General features: G+C 38.4%; 1 protein-coding gene across 1 annotated transcript in view; it reads left to right on the forward strand.

Moving 5' to 3' along the window:
• LOC140231681 (fibronectin-like) overlaps positions 1 to 16790 on the forward strand; it is a 51228-nt gene extending 34438 nt beyond the window's left edge. Inside the window, exons 13-21 of the mRNA XM_072311835.1 lie at positions 238 to 397; positions 846 to 968; positions 10968 to 11246; positions 12902 to 13047; positions 13543 to 13702; positions 14184 to 14306; positions 15042 to 15323; positions 15729 to 16007; positions 16345 to 16790. Coding sequence (XP_072167936.1) covers positions 238 to 397; positions 846 to 968; positions 10968 to 11246; positions 12902 to 13047; positions 13543 to 13702; positions 14184 to 14306; positions 15042 to 15323; positions 15729 to 16007; positions 16345 to 16619 — 1827 coding nt within the window. The 3' untranslated portion in view covers positions 16620 to 16790. The remainder of the gene's footprint in view (positions 1 to 237; positions 398 to 845; positions 969 to 10967; positions 11247 to 12901; positions 13048 to 13542; positions 13703 to 14183; positions 14307 to 15041; positions 15324 to 15728; positions 16008 to 16344) is intronic.
• The last annotated feature ends 2202 nt before the right edge of the window (positions 16791 to 18992 follow it).

Raw genomic sequence — 18992 nt, forward strand, 5'->3', positions numbered from 1 at the left:
AGAAATATAAGAATGAATTTAATTTAAAAAAATGAAAATGAGACAGATTGATTGTGTATATTCAATATTGTTATTGAAATGTGGTATTCAAAATGAAACACAAAGGAGTGAAAATAATCTCAGTACATTTACCGCTTGACTTGTGAACTCACTGAATCTTGATGAGGTCATTCCATTAAAACAGCAGTTCGCCGTCTGAGTAAATATTTTGAGCGCTGTGTTTCATGCCTTCTACAGGTTATTGTACCAGCCAATCAGCTGTCGTTTTCGATCACGGAAGTTGGGTTTATTGAAAATTACGTAGTTGACCTTTTGTCATACGCTGGAACCTCTGACAACCTTAGTGATTTGGCAGAAATCCTACAGCAGGGCAATTCAGATATTGCCGTCAATATAAGTAAGTAACCATTCTACGTGATATACTGCAATGTTAATGATACATGTATTCTCGTCCATTGCATAAGATTGGTTTAATTAATTTTACTCAGATTCCCGTTGACAGATGTTCTGAAGAACTTCATTGTTACTGATCTTTGAAAATTCTTGCATTTTCATATAGGCCATCGTGACTTTTAGAATCATGAACACCAGGGCCATATCCATAGTGAATAGTCAAGAGAGTCCATTCACAAAGTGCTGTAAAAGATGAATGAAATTTGAAGTCCCTTGTGATAAACTACTCCATTCTCTTCACTTCTTTCACTGTTTTTGTAATTATGGCAGACTTGCTAATCAGATATTTGCTTCTAGCAATATTCACTCAGGTCCAATAACTGCTATAGGATCACACTTTTTCCGGATAGGCAAATGAAATAATTGGTAAGACATAATCATTTTTTACCCAGAAACCAATCCGTGTGCCATCGGTCCATGCCAGAACAACGGGCAGTGCTTTGGGCTACCAGGCGGCTTGTACACCTGTCAGTGTGTAACCGGCTTCAGCGGAACAAACTGTGAGATTTCACAGGGTAAGTTCAAGGAGAATAAAAACGACAGGCCATAACCAGCAAATTGATTCTAATGACGATCTTTTTTTAACCTTTCATTTGAATTTTTGCTACGGTCACACACGACCGGATTTCGAACTGGGTCCATAAGGAATTAAAATCGTAACGATCCGGTTCGATCCGTATAGACTCGCATTGACCCGCATCGTAACCCGCGTCAATTCATGATGGATTCCGGGAGCTACGATACGGCGGTGAACAATTTTTGTTCATGTTCAAAATTTTCTCACGGATCTCAGTTCCGTATTGATATCAGAATTGACCGTGTTCGAAACGCATCGACCCGCTGCGCAACCCACAGCGTAAAACCCGTATGGACCCTTGCCGTATATATCACACTGCATGCAACGGATGATGACAAGGTTTACATCCGGATCGGTACGGTTCAAAGCGGGTTGACACGGGTCGATAGGGGTCGAAAAGGATTCAGTTAAGGATTTTTATACCGTTCGATAAGGGTGAATACGGGTCTCTGCTGCTCGAACCGGGTCAATACTGTTTTAGTTCCTTATGAACCTGGTTCGAAATCCGGCCATGTGTGACTGTAGCATATTACTCCTCATTCCGGGACTATTACCGCTCGTTTTCACCGGATCAAATCAGTTTTCTGACCCGGCCGTGTGTGACTGAGATAGCATTAGAGAGTTGATAGCACTGAAGGCACATCCCTCAAGACTTTTTACTCCCAAACATTCAGTCGTACAAACTTAGAAGAGTTACTGCATTATTATTCATTAAGAGATGTTGGTGATTCGTATGTATGAACATGTTTATGTTTGTATCGATTCCATGATAATTATCCCGCCTGAGACAATTGCTTCCATGAATAATGTGCACGTTTAGTCAAACATAAATTCTAGCCGCAAACAAACCATAACCCTAATCCAAATCCTCACATCAAACTAACACTAAAACCCTATCAAAACTTTACAAGTCCTCAGAGAAAATAAGACCGGAGTTATTGTCAAAGGAGAAAATGTCATGTCATCATTTGAACCCTTACATTGAAAACTGTATCTTCTGGGTTATTAACTCCTTTCTCAACATTGCAATTGATAATGTCAGGTAATTTTTATGGTTCATAGATTTGCCAGTACAAGGTCACAACCGTTTGTGGCAAGCCAATTATCCCTCCCATAAACGCGATAAGCTGAGTTGATTGTCGACTCAGTTAACAGCTAAAGGAAGTTATTTTTCGGGATTTGTTTTAAAGTGAAAAACTGAATTTACCACGACAATCTTACCTTTTCACTCGATAAAATCATTATTGATAAACAGAGTTTCTCTCGAAAAAACAACAACAGCAACAACACCAAACAAAATTACTCTGTACCACTCGATCAACTAAGTTTTTCAAATTATGGGGCATTTTTAGCTTGCCATAACTGTCAGCAAGAAAAATGCGACGAGATGGCCGTCACCAGTATGAATCATGAGGAATATGTATGATCAGCCTGCTGATTACATCATTGTGCTGTTCATTTTGATTGTTTGTTTGTTTGTGTGCCGTGTTTGAGGCCATGTGATATCATTTCCAATCAGTCCTTGAGAGTCCAAGACGTAGGCCTACGTCCAGAGGAAAAGCACAGATGCAGTCAAACTGGCAGTGTTATTATTGGAATCGTTACAGATACTACTATCACCTTTCCTACACCAGCACAATGACTGCGAAAGTGTCTTTCTTGTTATTTATATAGATGGATGCGCTAGCTCTCCATGCCTTAATAATGGAACCTGCTTTGACCTAGTACTTACATACTTGTGCAACTGTCCCTTCGGCACCATTGGCATCAACTGTGAAACAAGTATGTAAATAACTTAGATATCTAAATTATGTACAAACATGTAGGGGTCTAAGTGACCGTGCATCACAAAACGAACAAAAAGTCGCTCCCCTTGATTTACATGAGGACTCAAAAAGGTGAAACAGGTCAACCAAGTTAATGTCAGGTTTTTCATATTATATGAAAGAGCTACCTTTCTTCTCCATCATTCTTACGTTTGGGATCACAAAATGAATGTTAAAGTGCATTTTCAGCAGTTTTTCTACAGCCTCTTTTTTGTAGAGTGGTGAGATCAGGTTTGTCCCCTTTTCAGTGCTTTTATTATTACCATTATTATTATTGTTTCGTTTTATTTATACAGGGTGGCCCCGTCAGTAATCAAGTACTGTTTTCCAGGGGGCCCTGTAAACACATACATGCAAGGTAACAATCACAACAAATAACATTAACATAACACAATAAATCGTACATCATACAGAACAGAACTGTTCATGAAAATGAGAAAAATAAGGAATGAGACTAATGTATCAGTTTGCAACCAGGGTGAAAAGAAAAAATCTAACTTATTGACTGAGTTTATAAAAAAGAATGGACCTTCTATAATGAATATAAATATATATGTATCAAAATATACGTGCCTAAAAGAATAACACAACCTTTGAATTTTTTTCCATCAATATACCAAATCAATAACTATCATTTATACTAAACTCTTAATTCACTTATACATTATTCTATTCTATACTTCAAAATTCAGCATTCATTTCTAACAACAAAAATCAATAATAAACAACATCAATCATCTTACGATATTGAACAGCATCTGCTTTTTGTCCCCGCCGAACGAGTTCGAGCAGGGGACTATGAAACGGGCTCCGTACGTGTGTGTGTCCGTGTGTCCGTGTGTCCGTGTGTCCGTGTGTCCGTCCGTGCGTCCGTGCGTCCGTGCGTCCGTGTGTCCGTCCGTGCGTCCGTGCGTCCGTCCGTGCGTCCGTGTGTGATCAAAATGTTCAAAATGCTACTCCTTCGCCATTTCTAACCCGATTTTGATTCTGTTTGCTTTATATGATAGCACTACATGGGAGCTTTGAAACTTCTATAAAGAATTTCAGTTGTGACCTTTGACCTTGACCTTTGACCTATATTGTACATTTTGCTTCAAAATGCTACTCCTTCGCCATTTCTAACCCGATTTTGATTCCGTTTGCTTTATATGATGGCTCTAGGTGAGGGCTTCAAAACTTCTACACAGAATTTTGACCTTTGACTTCTTTGACCTTTGACCTTGATTTTTTGCCTATATTGTACATTGGCTACAAAATGCTACTCCTTCGCCATTTCTAACCCGATTTCGATTCCGTTTGCTTTATATGATGGCACTAGGTGAGGGCTTCAAAACTTCTACACAGAATTTTGACCTTTGACTTCTTTGACCTTTGACCTTGATTTTTGACCTAAATTGTACATTTTGCTACAAAATGCTACTCCTTCGCCATTTGTAACCCGATTTCAATTCCGTTTGCTTTAAGTGATGGCACTTGGTGAGGGCTTCAAAACTTCTACACAGAATTTTGACCTTTGACTTCTTTGACCTCTGACCTTGATTTTTGACCTGTATTGTACATTTTGCTTCAAAATGCTACTCCTTCGCCATTTCTAACCTGATTTCGATTCCGTTTGCTTTATGTGATGGCACTAGGTGAGGGCTTCAAAACTTCTACACAGAATTTTGTCCTTTGACTTCTTTGACCTTTGACCTTGATTTTTTACCTATATTGTACATTGGCTACAAAATGCTACTCCTTCGCCATTTCTAACCCGATTTCGATTCCGTTTGCTTTATGTGATGGCACTAGGTGAGGGCTTCAAAACTTCTACATAGAATTTTGACCTTTGACTTCTTTGACCTTTGACCTTGATCTTTTTACCTATATTGTACATTTTGCTACTAAATGCTACTTCCGGCGGGGACATATATTACGCACCGCGTAATTTCTACTTTTCCTTGTTTCTACTACCCTTCGTTGTGAAATGAATCAGCATCCAACGGAAAAAAGATAGCAGTTATGACCCAGAACACCATTTCAAAAGCGTAGAAAATTCTTACTCTGGACATTTCGCACTGGGGGTGGCAGGCTATTCCACAGTTCCCTTTTCATTTCTTGATAACCCTTCGCCCATTCTTCACTCTCAAGTGGAATAACTTTTGAAGGGACAATGCTACTGCTTTGAAAGTTAGCAGTAATCGTGGCCAGAATGTGTGAATAGAGCATATTTAATTTCAGCCTAATCTGATAATCTCTTCATTGTTGCTCTAGAGGTTTAGATCCTGTTTTTTTTTTTTTTTTTTTTTTTTTTTTTGGGGGGGGGGTTTGGGGTTGTTGTTTTTTTTTGTTCCATTCATCGCACAGCTAGCACGATTTTGTAAATATTAAGCTCTTGAATAGACCCTGTACTTCAGAGCCTCTTATCTTGGTTCACACTTTTCCAGAGTGTATGTTTTCATTTCAATATTAGATAAGTTAAGAGAGTCCATTTGAATTGAGCTATACATCATTTTAATGCTTAGAGTCTGCCCTTTCAGAATCTGCTTTTAACTACAAACCCATGTCTGGCGACTTTTTGTTGATTAGTGGTGCAGGGTCACCTATGTAAAAAAACTTTAGATATTCTGCAAACTTATAGGTTTTGTATATTGTACATGGTTATGTATTTTATGCATCCAACTTTTGTAATGATAGGCCTATTGATTATGTTTCTATCGGTAACGGAAAAATGAATGAATAGATAAATAGATAAATAAAATACGTTCAGATATTTATGTATTTTTTATTTACATGACGGTAAATGATAAATATGTTAACTTTTTGTGCTTCTCGTTGAACACAGATAATGAAAGAGCATGAAAACGAAGGCTAAGTTCAAATGTCAATTAATGCAAGCTTTTATTGGTAAACGTCTGTTAATGAAAGTCATCACTGAAGTCAGTCATTTAATCTTCCAGTATTACAAATCAATGACCTCTGTCAATTTTTCAGTTAATACATGTTATCACTCACATCTGCATTTGGTGATTCAAGACACTTCTTTAATTTGGGGATCACAAAAACCACGCAAGCGGCATTTTGGTAATGATCGCTCAAAAGCATTATTACATTTCAAAGAGGTGAATTGTCAAACAAATCTACACAACGTCATGACGGAATTAAGGCATTAGGTAAAAAGAAAGAAACAGAGGCGAAAACATCCATAACTTGTTCATTTCATCAAATTATGTTGGGGGTTTTTACAACTTATACTGAAATACAACTTGAAATGCAATTTTTTAATTGTTTTAATTTCTCATCTTTTCTGCTTTTGCAGATATCAACGAGTGCGCTAGCAACCCCTGTGCAAATGGAGGAACTTGTACAGACCTGTTGGGTTCATTTATCTGTACTTGTTTACCTGGGTTCAGTGGCGTGTTATGTCGTACGAGTAAGTAATCTCTCTCGGCATCATTTTGTAGTTCCTAATTTTGATATGATATCAGAGAAGCAACAAAAATGTAATTAATTAATGGAAAACAATTTAAATTTATGACTGTGAGGGGAAAATACGGAAAATAAACGCAGACGTGAAGAATAGAATGGGATAATTGGAGTTTAGAATATTTGAGGGAATCGGAAAACATTGCTTCCGAGCTGAATGGCAACGTCAGTTTCACATTCAGTGAGCGTCGTTGCTTTTTGATTAACCTTGCATATATATCTTAAGGTGTCTACTGAGGGCTAGAAAACAATGCAATGTATGGATATATTATCGGAGAAAGGTTGCCTCAGTACGTTCCCGATATACTTTCCTTCTTTTAGTTAAAGTTATTAAAACACTTTTGTCTTGATAATTACCACGAACATCATTACTAACACTTTCCCATTCATATCAAATCAATACTGGTTGCCATCTATGATTCTATACTATGTCTTCAGCTTTCGTTTAAAACTAGAATTGGTGTCGGATTACAATTTTACCGTATTCCCTGTCACAAGTCATGTTTGATATGACAAAGTCTTTTTTTTCGGACAGATGAAAATGACTGCATTGCCAGCCAGTGCTTAAAGGGATTGCACAGTTATGGCTGAGACCTAATTTCAGGTTTCTAACATTCTTTGGTGAGATAATGAGAAACCTCTTATAAAATGTGAAAGAGCATGTAATTCTATGAGGAATTCAATGTTTACTTGGTGAAAATTGGTTTTGAAATGGCTGAGATATCAAAAAAGAGCGATTCTAATAAGATGTGGGACCCACACTTTATTACGATCGCTTTGTTTTACTTTGTTTTTGATGTTTCAGTCATTCCAAACCCAATTTTCGTCAAATAAACTTTGAATTCCTCTAAAACGGTATGTTCTGTACTATATCATAAGTGTTTTCTTGGTATCTCGCAAAAAGTTAAAAACCCAATTCTCATCTCAACCAATACTGTACCATCCCTTTAAACGGAGGTATCTGTGTGGATCAAGTCAACAGCTTTAACTGTTTCTGCATTCCTGGATTTTTTGGGCACTCTGTGTGAAACATGTAAATTGTTAATACTAGAAATGTTTCCTCTTTCAGATTTATATCAGCTGTGCAGTATTGAAGCAAGAAGAATAATGTTGTGATAAAAAAAGAACATCGTAATAGAATAATTTCTCACTTCCCGTCGTTACTTCTTAACATCTTAAATGACAATTGTCAAAGGAATTCTATACAAACTTCCTCGGGGTCATTTTCCCCGTTGTACCTTCATAACATGACACGGTAAAATACAGCATAATTCCACCGAAAAAAAAAATAGAAACAGAACAGAGCAATTAAAATGATCAGTAATATCAGCTTTTGTAACTTCCAACTTTACAAAACCGGGAATTCTTTAATTTTTGTGGTCCATGGTTGAAGAGGAAGTGTTCTACTGTCTGTTTGACATGTACGAACCTGTGATCTCGTTCATTACACCATATGAGTCCGTGCCAGTATTAGGGCCTAATTGCATTAAATGCCATTTGAATGGCGATTCTGCTCGTATAAATCGGCTAGCAAATTTGTAATTTTGTTGTATGTTTAGCACAATGTATACAGCAAATGGACGCTTCTAGTGGTATGATTCACTTCTTTTCTGACCACATGCTACTCTATCTTTTTTTTTTCCTTTTCCTTTTGCTTGTATGACTTGCATCATTGTTCTTATTTGTGTGTGTGTGTGTGTGTGTGTGTGTGTCGATTTTATTGTCTGATTATTTGTACCACAATTTATTTTGTGTACTTTTACAAGTAGGGCAAGGTCCCCTTCAAAAATCAGTGCGAGCTATGGTTGAAAGGGCAATTTTTCCCACGAGTGGAAAATAAATAAGTAAACATATTATGTGTACCCATATATCTTCTAAAGTTCAATGTGCACTCGGCTGCTAAAAATATAAAAAACATTATTTCACTAGAAACCATCCAAACAAGTAAACAAAGTACAACTACACGAAAAAGGGTGGATAGACTGTGTGTACTACATGTGGTGGTGGGGGGGGGGGGCATCCCACGAGACCGACACCCATCAGACGAGTCATACGGCTCAAGAGTTCGACATTTCACTTCAGTCTTTTATTGTCCATATCTAGGATATTTGTTGTATTCACATGCTTTTTATAAGAAAAAAAAGACTATATAATTACATAAACAGGATTCAAATGACATATAAGACATGAAAGAGGCATCTTTTGCCATTGTCATAAAACAGAAAGATATCATATAACATATCTTTTATCAACATCAATTTTCAAACATTCAACCTATTAATGTATTTGTATCTTTATCTTTAACTATGAATACAACAATAATTCACATGGGTGCTTTGTTTCCGTGTCTTGGGGGTACAATATGCAAAATCCTGGAAATTATTCATTTGTAATCACCGGATAAAATAAAATACATAAGCAAATATTCTTACTCTAACCAGATTCAATCTCCTCACCTGCCAACTTTTCAACATATTGCATTAATCATAAAATAAATAAACATCATCAACTACACTAATCCAATACCTTCCCTACAACCCCCTATCCAATCTATGGTGTCTTTACAGCCTTCAAAACCTTCCTAAACCATAAAACATTATCAATCAATCCAATTACTCATTTCAAAATCCAGTCATCGTCATAACCACGATTTCGACACTAATAAAAAAAGGCCCACGAGTTCGATACTAGGCTAAAACGGCCCACGAGACCGACATTACATCACGGAGCTTAATGTGTCGGGTTCGTGGGCCTATTCTTCTCTCAGCCGTTTTCATCGGCGGTATCTGATTCATCTGGGTCCCGTTGCATAAAACTTTTTTAGCAACCTTAAAAAATTCAGGTTGGGATTTGCCCAACCTGAATTTTTTAAGGTTGCTAAATTAAGAATGTAAAATCTGTTGCATAAAAACTCTGGTTGGGAGCTTCCAACCGGAATTTTGTGATTTCAACCGGAAAAAAGTCCGGTTGGAGTTTTATGCAACGGGCCCCTGATTTGTAGTCGGGGATATTCGTGGGCGATCTCTGGCACTTCGACACTCCGACACTTCAAACAGTCGCCAGACATATATCCGACTAATCGGTTAGTAAGTGGACACTGACCCAATACTGGACTGATTTTTTTTCTCTGTCAAAATCGGAAATCCTGTATCACATCAGGTCAAAAGGACCCCCCCCCCCCAAAAAAAAAAAAACAACAACAACAACAACAACAACAACAACAAAAACAGAAACAAAACAAAACAAAAACAAAAAAAAATCAAAACAACCCCCTCCGCGTTTTCATGCTACAGCAACAAGCTCCGAAGTCCTCGAGAAGTCCTTGAGTAAGCAGGTAGAGAAGTCCAGATCGTTACTGACTGCGGACGATGGCTGCACGCTGGTAGAAGGCTGTCATATGGGCACTGCACTGAATACACTGAGGATGGAAGATACGTCGTTCTTCAATTTCGTGAAAATTACACCATTTTTTTTTTGAATGATCTGCTCCAGAGGCTATCACCGAGGCTCACCAAGGGTGTTACCAATGCCGGAGGGCCCTATAGCCTGGACTAAAGTTAGTCTGCACCCTAAGACGCCTTGCAACTTGCAAGCGCGATACATGACTGTTGTACAACTTCAGGGTTGGTCAAGAAATCATCTGCATGTTTACCCATCAAGTGTACCAGTTAACCCAAAGTGAATGAGTGGCGTCCGATGATGCACCCTTCCAATGCCCATCGGAGGATCATCCAAGTGATCTCCCAAAGGCAAAACATGTGTTCCGATGAGTTCCGATGAAATCTTAGCCGACAATCTCCAGAACCTCGGACAAAAGTTCACTAGGAGTGATAACAATTCCCGAAGAAAGCTAGAATCTGGTCTCAATTTAACTTGTGCGAAATGGTTTATCATTAGACTCTCACCAGACTATCTGAGGACGATAAAAAATCACAATCTTAACTGTCAGCTGATGTATGTTTTGAAAGTCTTTTGAAGTCTTTTGAAACTCGTCGATTATTAGCCATTGAATATATTAATGGACGTCACTTCAGTAGAAATGACACTGTCTACAGTTGTAGCCGGGCCTTACCAGATCAATCAAGGCAAAGCCTTCTTGGCATACCATGTTGAGACACCTGCCAAGTGGTTTTCTGTGTGACATCTTAAAGAAAGGTAGCCAATTATTAAAGGCGAAGGGTTTGTGTTTTTGTCCCTCCATTCTGCAGAAAACCTTTGACTCGTTATTCTTCCATGCAAACCTATGTTTTTGACAGAGCTGGATAATGTAGTTTATTCATTGGACACCACACAGTACATACGCAGTCGGGCTAGACTTGACACTTATTACTGGCTCATACCGCGTTGATTATCTGGCCTCTGGTCGGACGAACCCACCATCGATAAATACAACGGAGCCGAACTAATTTATAAATCTAAGATTTGCAGCCAGGAGGAAGAGGTTGGTCTTATTGGAACGACAGAAACTATTAATGCAGGTTCCATGACTGCCACAACAAGTAGGTGAAGGGAAAATTGAATATACTTTTAGTTCACCTTGTTTTTGATGAATTGTTCACTCTTCTCTCACCTAACAAGACGAAATCTTTTCAAATTTAGTCTGAACTTTATGCGACAGTTATTTTTGAAACTTTGCACATTTGCAGATACACTCCTCGATCTCACGGCTGACTTCACTAACATCAGGAATACGAGCTTCGACATCGTGTGGGAAGACCAGGTCGTATTTGGCTACGCACTGTATGAAGTGACCGTTAGTGAAGTTGGAGGGACGTTGAGGCAAACATACAACGCAGTCGCAAATGGAGGAGACTTATGGGTGAATGCTGTCAACCTGACGCCAGGCACACAGTATGCTGTCAGCATCGAAGGCGTGACACTCACAGGCCAGAGAGAAGAACAAGATTCATTTGATGTCTTTACAAGTGAGTACCAGGCTATATCAAACTACTAGTACACCAAATTTATGTCAAAATTCCACCATTTCATTAAAGAAATTTGTGGTACATGTAAAAGTTTCCCGTAGTAAACAGTATAATGTAAGTGAATATTCAATAATCGTGGTTGTTACATCCGGGCAACACTTATCAGCAGCTCAATAGTCTTCCTGTCATACTCGTTTGCGTCCCCGTTCAAACATCGCTTATAATGTACACGATGTTCATAGGAGTTTTCCAATGTCTAATTATCCTAAATAAAGAAGTATTAATTCTTTTATCTATATATTTCTCGGAATTGCATCACCACTAACAACCACAAAAAATAAATGATTTTTCTGTTCTGCAGTAGCCTGGTAAGCTGGCTGTGAAAAGGTCATGTCACATACAAACAGGTTGTGTGCCTCTGTATGTCTGCATTTTGCTTTTTGATTTACTAACACTACAGCAAAAACATCTATTCATAATAACTCTGGAAACCAGTTTTATGTCAATTTGTATATTTTTCTGCCTGCTTTATAAAGGGATATACATTGTAGTTATAGTATCTAGCAGTAGGTTGGAGAACGAAAGGCCTCAGGCAAACCTGGATGGAGCTTGGGATTTTCCACACGGCTTGGGGCAGCATAACGTGCAAAGACCTAGAGACACTTTTAGTTCAGTTTCATTCAATACCATTCAGTTTTCCAGAATTCTTGGAAAGTTAAAAGTACAAAAACTAGACTCTTTGAAGTTTAATGAGGCATAGAAAGATATTTCATATCATTGCCCACTTAGGCGTCAATTGGTTGTATCTGCATCATTGAACATACAAAATTGTAGTAAACTACTATCTGCACCCTTTGGGTTTTTGTATAAAATCAACCTGACGTATAGACATACGTAGGAAAAGCAGATTTAGCACAAACAACACAAGCGAAAAACTGTACAAGTGAGTGTAGTCAGTATAGTTGAACAGATTATGACTAGTCAGTGGCACCGAGAAATGTATGCCAATGTTTATGAAATTATACCCTTTTATGAAAACAACCGCATGAGGTCAAATTGGGTGATGAGAAAACTATCAAAGCTTCGAGACAATAAAAGCAAACCACAATAAACAAAATCAAAAATAAAGAAGTCCTCAATGAAAGTTCGCCCGCGATATTGGTACTGTCATATCGCAATTCCTTTCTGTGTTTGTTTTTTTTTTTTTCAATTCGTACAGCCTATTTACTGTTGAGATTTGGATGGGATGGAGTTGAAGGAGCCAAACGGTGAAAGTTACAGTGCTGAATGAGATAGCAAACGGAAGTGTCGATAGCTTCCAAGAACAAGGCATCAAGAATGGATCGTTTTAGAGTGTAATGATATGAATCATTAGGCCTATGTGTGTGCTGGTTGGGGGTCTTGATTGAGTCCAGCCTTCACCGGCTTTGCAAACACATTTGAATGTGATGGATGTGTCACACGATGCAATGATGATGGTGATGATGATGATGATGGTTTCTTGTGCAGCGCCAATATCCGCCTTTGAAAGGAGCTCATGGCACTTGATCTTAATGACCCTGATAATGACATGACACAGAGGAAAAAAATGTTGCAATTTGATTTCGCTAGCGATACAGTGCCTGACATATTTCTTCCCCATAATAATGTCACAGGACCAGATCCTCCTACAAACGCGCAGTTTGCCGAACAAAACAGCGACTCGGTTCTCTTGTCGTGGCAACCCCCTGCAAACGGACGAGTAGATGGCTACGTGGTTATCTGGGGTTCGGAAACACAGCCAGTTCTTTCGTTTAACCAGGTAAACGGTAATATAAGAACGCGAAAACCATTTAACTGGGTGAAAAGACCTTTAACATTTGCAAATCTTTTGCAACATAAGCAAATCAGAGCAGTAATCTGTATGTAAACTACTACTGATTGTCATCGATCACATGTATTTCTATCGTTTAGTCGGGTCTGTGTGTGTTTTGGGGGAAAATATATATATATATATATATACGCCTATATAAGCCGATAAAGATTTTTAAAAGAAAATCGTCGAACACCAGAAATATTCAACCAGCTTTATGAAATTCAAACAATCGAGACATTTGCAAAGACTCTATGGACACCAGTAATCATACTTGACGCATAAAATTCAAAGCATCTAATAATGTACACGACAAGTAACTAACAGGTGACTGCGGAGCTAGCCCAACGAGCCCAGCGATGGATTCATTCTAACAAAATATCTTTTCCCATCAGACTTCATTGGCAGTATCCATTGTCTTATGTCTTCTATCACTTCTAACAGGTCATTATACCTGCCAACCAGCTATCGTTTCCAATCACAGGAGTTGGACGTTTTGAGAATTATTTAGTGGCCCTTTTGTCATACGTGTGGTCCTTTGACAACCTTAGTGATTTGGCAGAACTCTCCCAGCATGGAAATTCAGCTTTTGTCATCAACAGAGGTAGGCAATTATAAAACTATATGTTATGTTCATTACAAAGAATGTGTTTATACTTTGGTATGACATCGACGGATAGTTTATACTTTGGTGTTACAGCATTTGCTGATAACCAAATATTTTTAGAGACAGTGTCTTCCACCTTTAAAAAGAATGCGGTTGCTTACTTGTTGCGATTTCTTTATTCTTTCTGAATCGGTAACGCCACGAATATTGTGAGCAAATGTCATGAAAGATTAATTGTGATATTCCATGGATTAAACGCCAAATTTGTCATTATTTGTTTTCTAGCTTCGTATCCTCTTCCTTTGATTAAGGCAGACTGGCTTTAATCAGATTTCATTTCGCCTGGCAATTCAGTCGGTAAAGATGACTTTATAGTAAGGGAGGCGGTTTGTTTGTTTTCCCATGAAGGGGACCATGAATTCGGACGTCATAATGAAATCAATTGCTAACGACTTTTTTTTTTTCAATTCAAATCCAGAAATTAATCCGTGTGCCATCGGTCCATGCCAGAACAACGGGCAGTGTTTCGGGCAACCAGGCGGCTTGTACACCTGTCAATGTGTAACCGGCTTCAGCGGGACATACTGTGAGACTTCACAGAGTAAGTTTCAAGGGACCTTTATTGACATACTAGTAGTAGAAAATTAAGTTCCAAAAAATAAAGTTTGCTATGCAACTGGCATTCCCTTACTGTGACGTGCACCAAAATCCACACGCAAACCCCAGATTAAACATGGGCAAATGACTCCGAAATACGACCAGGTAGAGGTTTGAGACGATCATTAAGCTGCATGTACACCATGTTCCCGGCGGCCACGGCAGCCCTGTTTGCCTGAAATGTAAGAGAGATATTCTGTTGTTTTTGTTGCGGCATGTTATAAACTGCCACGTTTTACTGCGTTCACCCATGTTATGACGGCCTACAAGGTTTCTCATAGCACAGGGAGTGCCGTGGCAAATCTTGTCATAGTTTAAAAATCTGAAAAAACGGTATCAACGGCAAACACGGCCTGTTAATTTTGCATATATCTCCACCCCCCCCCCCCTCCCGAGTTGTGCCACATCCGTCCCGTTTTGTACACGGTGGCCTGAAACGTGACTATAAACATCGGTGGTGTAAACATGGAGTAAACGTAGCATTTCATCTCACCCTTAAATTCACTCAGGTCAATAATGTCAAGAGGCAAATAGTGTAGTACCATCCATATCATTGAGGATAACTACATTAACAAGAATAGGTTTCTGCTCTGTCATACCACATACGAGCTGTCCGAATGACTTATTTTTCTTTTATTTGCGTGTTCAGAGATTCGAATTTCCCTTGTTTTATTTCCAGTCTCTCTGGTAGAAACAACAGTTATCGAGATTGACGACCTCGGGATGACCTACATCCATCTAGTATGGCTGCAGCACAACAACTTTATCCAGATCACGTCTTATACCATCTCACTTCTCGACGCCAATGAGCAGGTGGTAAGAGGACCGACGAGTCGGACACCTCAGCCGAACATGGAGCACTCTTTCCAAGGACTCACACCGGGGACCCAGTACACCATTGACATTAAGACTCTCATTGATGGTTCAACAAATGACTTTGCTAGAGAGGCGATATTCACGCGTGAGCATAGACCGGTGCACTCTCCTGTATGTGGTTGCAATTAAATTTTCATCTCGGGAACGTATCAAACTTATATAGATTATATTGGAAGAGCCGAGAAATATAATTTATCTCTGGACATAGAAATATTTCAAACATTAAGTCTGATAAATATATCTTGGAATCAAAGGGTCCTAAACTTTCGATTCTACCAGAATCTTCTTCTGTGTTGAGGATTCTGCTAGGACCCAAATCTCAGGCCCCTTTTGACTTCAATTTTTCTCCATTGGCTCGGAAGTATTGAATAAGCAATTTTTACAGCGCTTAACACTCAGCAGCTTTTTTTTTTTTTTTTTGCTAAGTATTACTATATCTTGATTTGAAAAAAAAAAAAGTTTTCTTTTTCCCTTTTTCTGTCTTATCTAGGACCAAAACCGCCCAAGGATATAGTTTTGTACCAGCTGAGCTCCACTGCTCTTCTCTTCAGATGGGACTCCCTGTCTGCTTCAGTCACCAGTTTAATCAGTTATGTCATTCGGGCTTCGAGGGTCGGGTCCAGCGAAATGACCGAGATTATTCGACCCTACACTTCCACAAGTTCCATACTACAAGGATTAAGACCAGGGGCTGATTATCAGTTCTCTGTGTTTGCGAGCATTGACCCCTTCAGGAGCCCCTTTGCCCCATTGACACCAATTACACTGGGTAAGATGTTCATAGAGGGTTTAGGAATAAGTCCTCTCCGTGTCCTCTTGTAATATCTCAAATATCAAAACAACTTACGTATTTACGGACTTGAGAGAGATAGCTTGAAGGAATGATCGATTTCACATATATAGGAAAGTCAGAGATATCCTTAAATGATAACTTATAACGACATCAAAATGATAAGTGGCATCATGTTTCTACTGACGCACTTTGCCTGAGAAATATGGTCAAAGATAAGTGCTTACACACACACACACACACACACACACAAAATCTTGTGTCGGCGAAAAACAACGTCTTACGTACGCATGATCCTTTTCTTTTCATGTATCAGGTGCTTCGGCAGGCGTAAGCATTGGAGCGGTAACAGCAAGGGAGATGGAAGTCTTGTGGACTGTTCCTATCGCTGGTGTCCAGTCCTATCGGGCGCATTTGTTCAGTGAAGACGGGACTCAGGAATATATTAAGGTGGTAGCCGCTGACCAGTCTTCCATCGTTTTTCAGGGTCTCACACCAGATACCCTGTACACAGCTGTGGTGGAGGCCGTCACGGCTGCGGGCTCCAATGTGGCCGGTTCCGACTCGGCTAGAACGAGTGACTTCATGTAGGAGTTTTGGCAAACCAGTCAAATGATATCTAGATAGCCTAGTTTTATCAATTGCCTTGATTCAAGGAGAATTACGTGGAGGATTACTATTTGGCAACTATGCTATTTAGTCTTAGATGTACTGACAGCCTTTGATGCCTATTTTGTGATATCGATTTGGTAAACATCCTGCTTTTGATGTCTGAAATGTTATCTCACAATGCTTCAAGTTTTGCAGGGTTATGATCTAATGAAGAGTAAGCAGCTAGTATAATGATAATGATAATTTGATGAAGTTGTCTCATAGTGTTACAAAAATATGTTTCCAAAGGATTGCTCTTCGTGTTTCGTCATATATATTGATGACAAGCCGTTTGAACCGGACGAACTGATCTCTACGTGGAATAGTGATGGCGCCATATATCACATTATGTTAATGCTCTTTCTTATCAGCTAAGTTCTGCACTTTGTAAGGCGCAGTCATAATTACCTTCTGAAAAACATTGTTCTACATTCATAATTATGATGATTGCCAATCTATCAAGGAATACGCCAAGTGAATGATGTAATGTTTAGTAAAGTAGACACCTCGATCAAACGAACAGTTACTTGCTTTGTGCTGGTCAATGACCAAAGGTGTTGAATTGATAAACAAGTGCAAACATTTGTTCATTATATATTCTATTGAACTTACATTTAATGCTAACACAATTTTATCCTTTCAAGAGGATGAACATTCTAAGCATGTTTGATATCACAGTTTCAAATCTCGTTGTTTAATGTACTCTTGGAGACTTTGTACCTCTTACTTTTTGATAAACATTATATTACTCTGCGTTCAGATAGATTTGTCTATAATTGTATACTACACAGGACAAACCGATGGTTTTCATGTTCGATTGTCAGAGAATTTGGAACAAAGAGGTAACTTCTCTCTTCCTGGTCCTTAGATATAGAATTCCTTAGCAGTCATGGAAAAGTGTAAAAGGCGCTCATGTGAGGGAAAATCAGAAAAAAAAAAAACATATCCCTTTGGTAGGTCAGTAGGATTATACTATTTAAGTGATGTCCATCATGTTTTACATAATTTTATGAACTTATTTCACCTTCCTTTCGATACCTTCCCAACTGAAGCACGAACGTCAATGCACATGCCATCATGGGTAATATGCAATCACACAGAAGCATTATACCATACAACACAAACACACACACACACGTTCTTATTCTTATTCTCCATTATTCTATCGATTATCTTTTTCTAACCCAGTCTCCTGTTATCTGTTCCTGTACTTACAACCGTCTGACGTTCCTGTTTACTGGGTTTGTTATATCGCACATTGATATATCTATTAAACAGTGTATGATTTGCATTACTAGATTTTAGCTATCATTGTCCATCAGTTCCTGAAGCATTTGATTGCAGCATTGATGATATCATCACTTGTAATTTTTAGGATTAATTCTACAAGCCTCTTGAATCATTCGGTTATTTTTCTTTCATATGAATCTCAATGCATATCATTTGTACAATTACATCTATAGTCACATCCTGTATAGTGTATTTTTCGTGTGGGTGAAATAAATTCAGTTCATTTCAATTCAGTATATAACAAATCATATATTTGTATTATAAAGAGTCAATATCTCCGCATAGGTTCAATCAAGTGTCAGAATAATAAAAGTTAAATCAGTCAAATCAAGAATTTCGAGTGCAGTGTATATGTGTATATGTATTGTGTTTGATATCTTAACCAACGTAACATAGGTTTTCTCAGCCAATTTCATAAAATTTTCATCCATTTTCATCCCATGAGCATTCAATTTTGTATGTTTTAAAGGTAGGGAATCCCATTTGCATGCCTTAAATGAAGAGTTGTATAAATACAGTGGTATGTTGAAGAGAGTATCATTTTAGAAACTCCCATAAAGTATTGAAAGTGGAAGGTAACATTTAATACATTTTTATTGACCGTTGGATTTTGAATTGAATTTTTTTCGGGGCTCACCGTAAATTCCAGTACATTACTAGGCTACCTTTGCAGACCCATGCACTGCATGTGTGTCCATCATGTATATTTTGTGAAGAAAGTTCATCAAAACTTACAAACATTTCTATATACATTCTTGCCACACACTCTATATGTTATTACATCAGCTCTTATACTTTTAAATTTGTGTTTATAGATTTTTAAAAAATACAGAAGACTGCAACAAAAAGGCTTAAGTGTGGCTGACACACAGAACTACTGAGTAGTTGAGTTTTGTGCATTATTCAAATTGTAGATAACTGTTGACTTCCAAATTTCTCAGCAGTGGCCTAATCAAGTCCCCTGAGGTTCATATTTAATGTTTTGCTGCATTTTGGGAGGTCTGTAAAAGGTATCCCCTACCT

Source organism: Diadema setosum, chromosome 8 (assembly GCF_964275005.1).
Source record: "Diadema setosum chromosome 8, eeDiaSeto1, whole genome shotgun sequence".
In the NCBI taxonomy this organism is placed as follows: domain Eukaryota; kingdom Metazoa; phylum Echinodermata; class Echinoidea; order Diadematoida; family Diadematidae; genus Diadema; species Diadema setosum.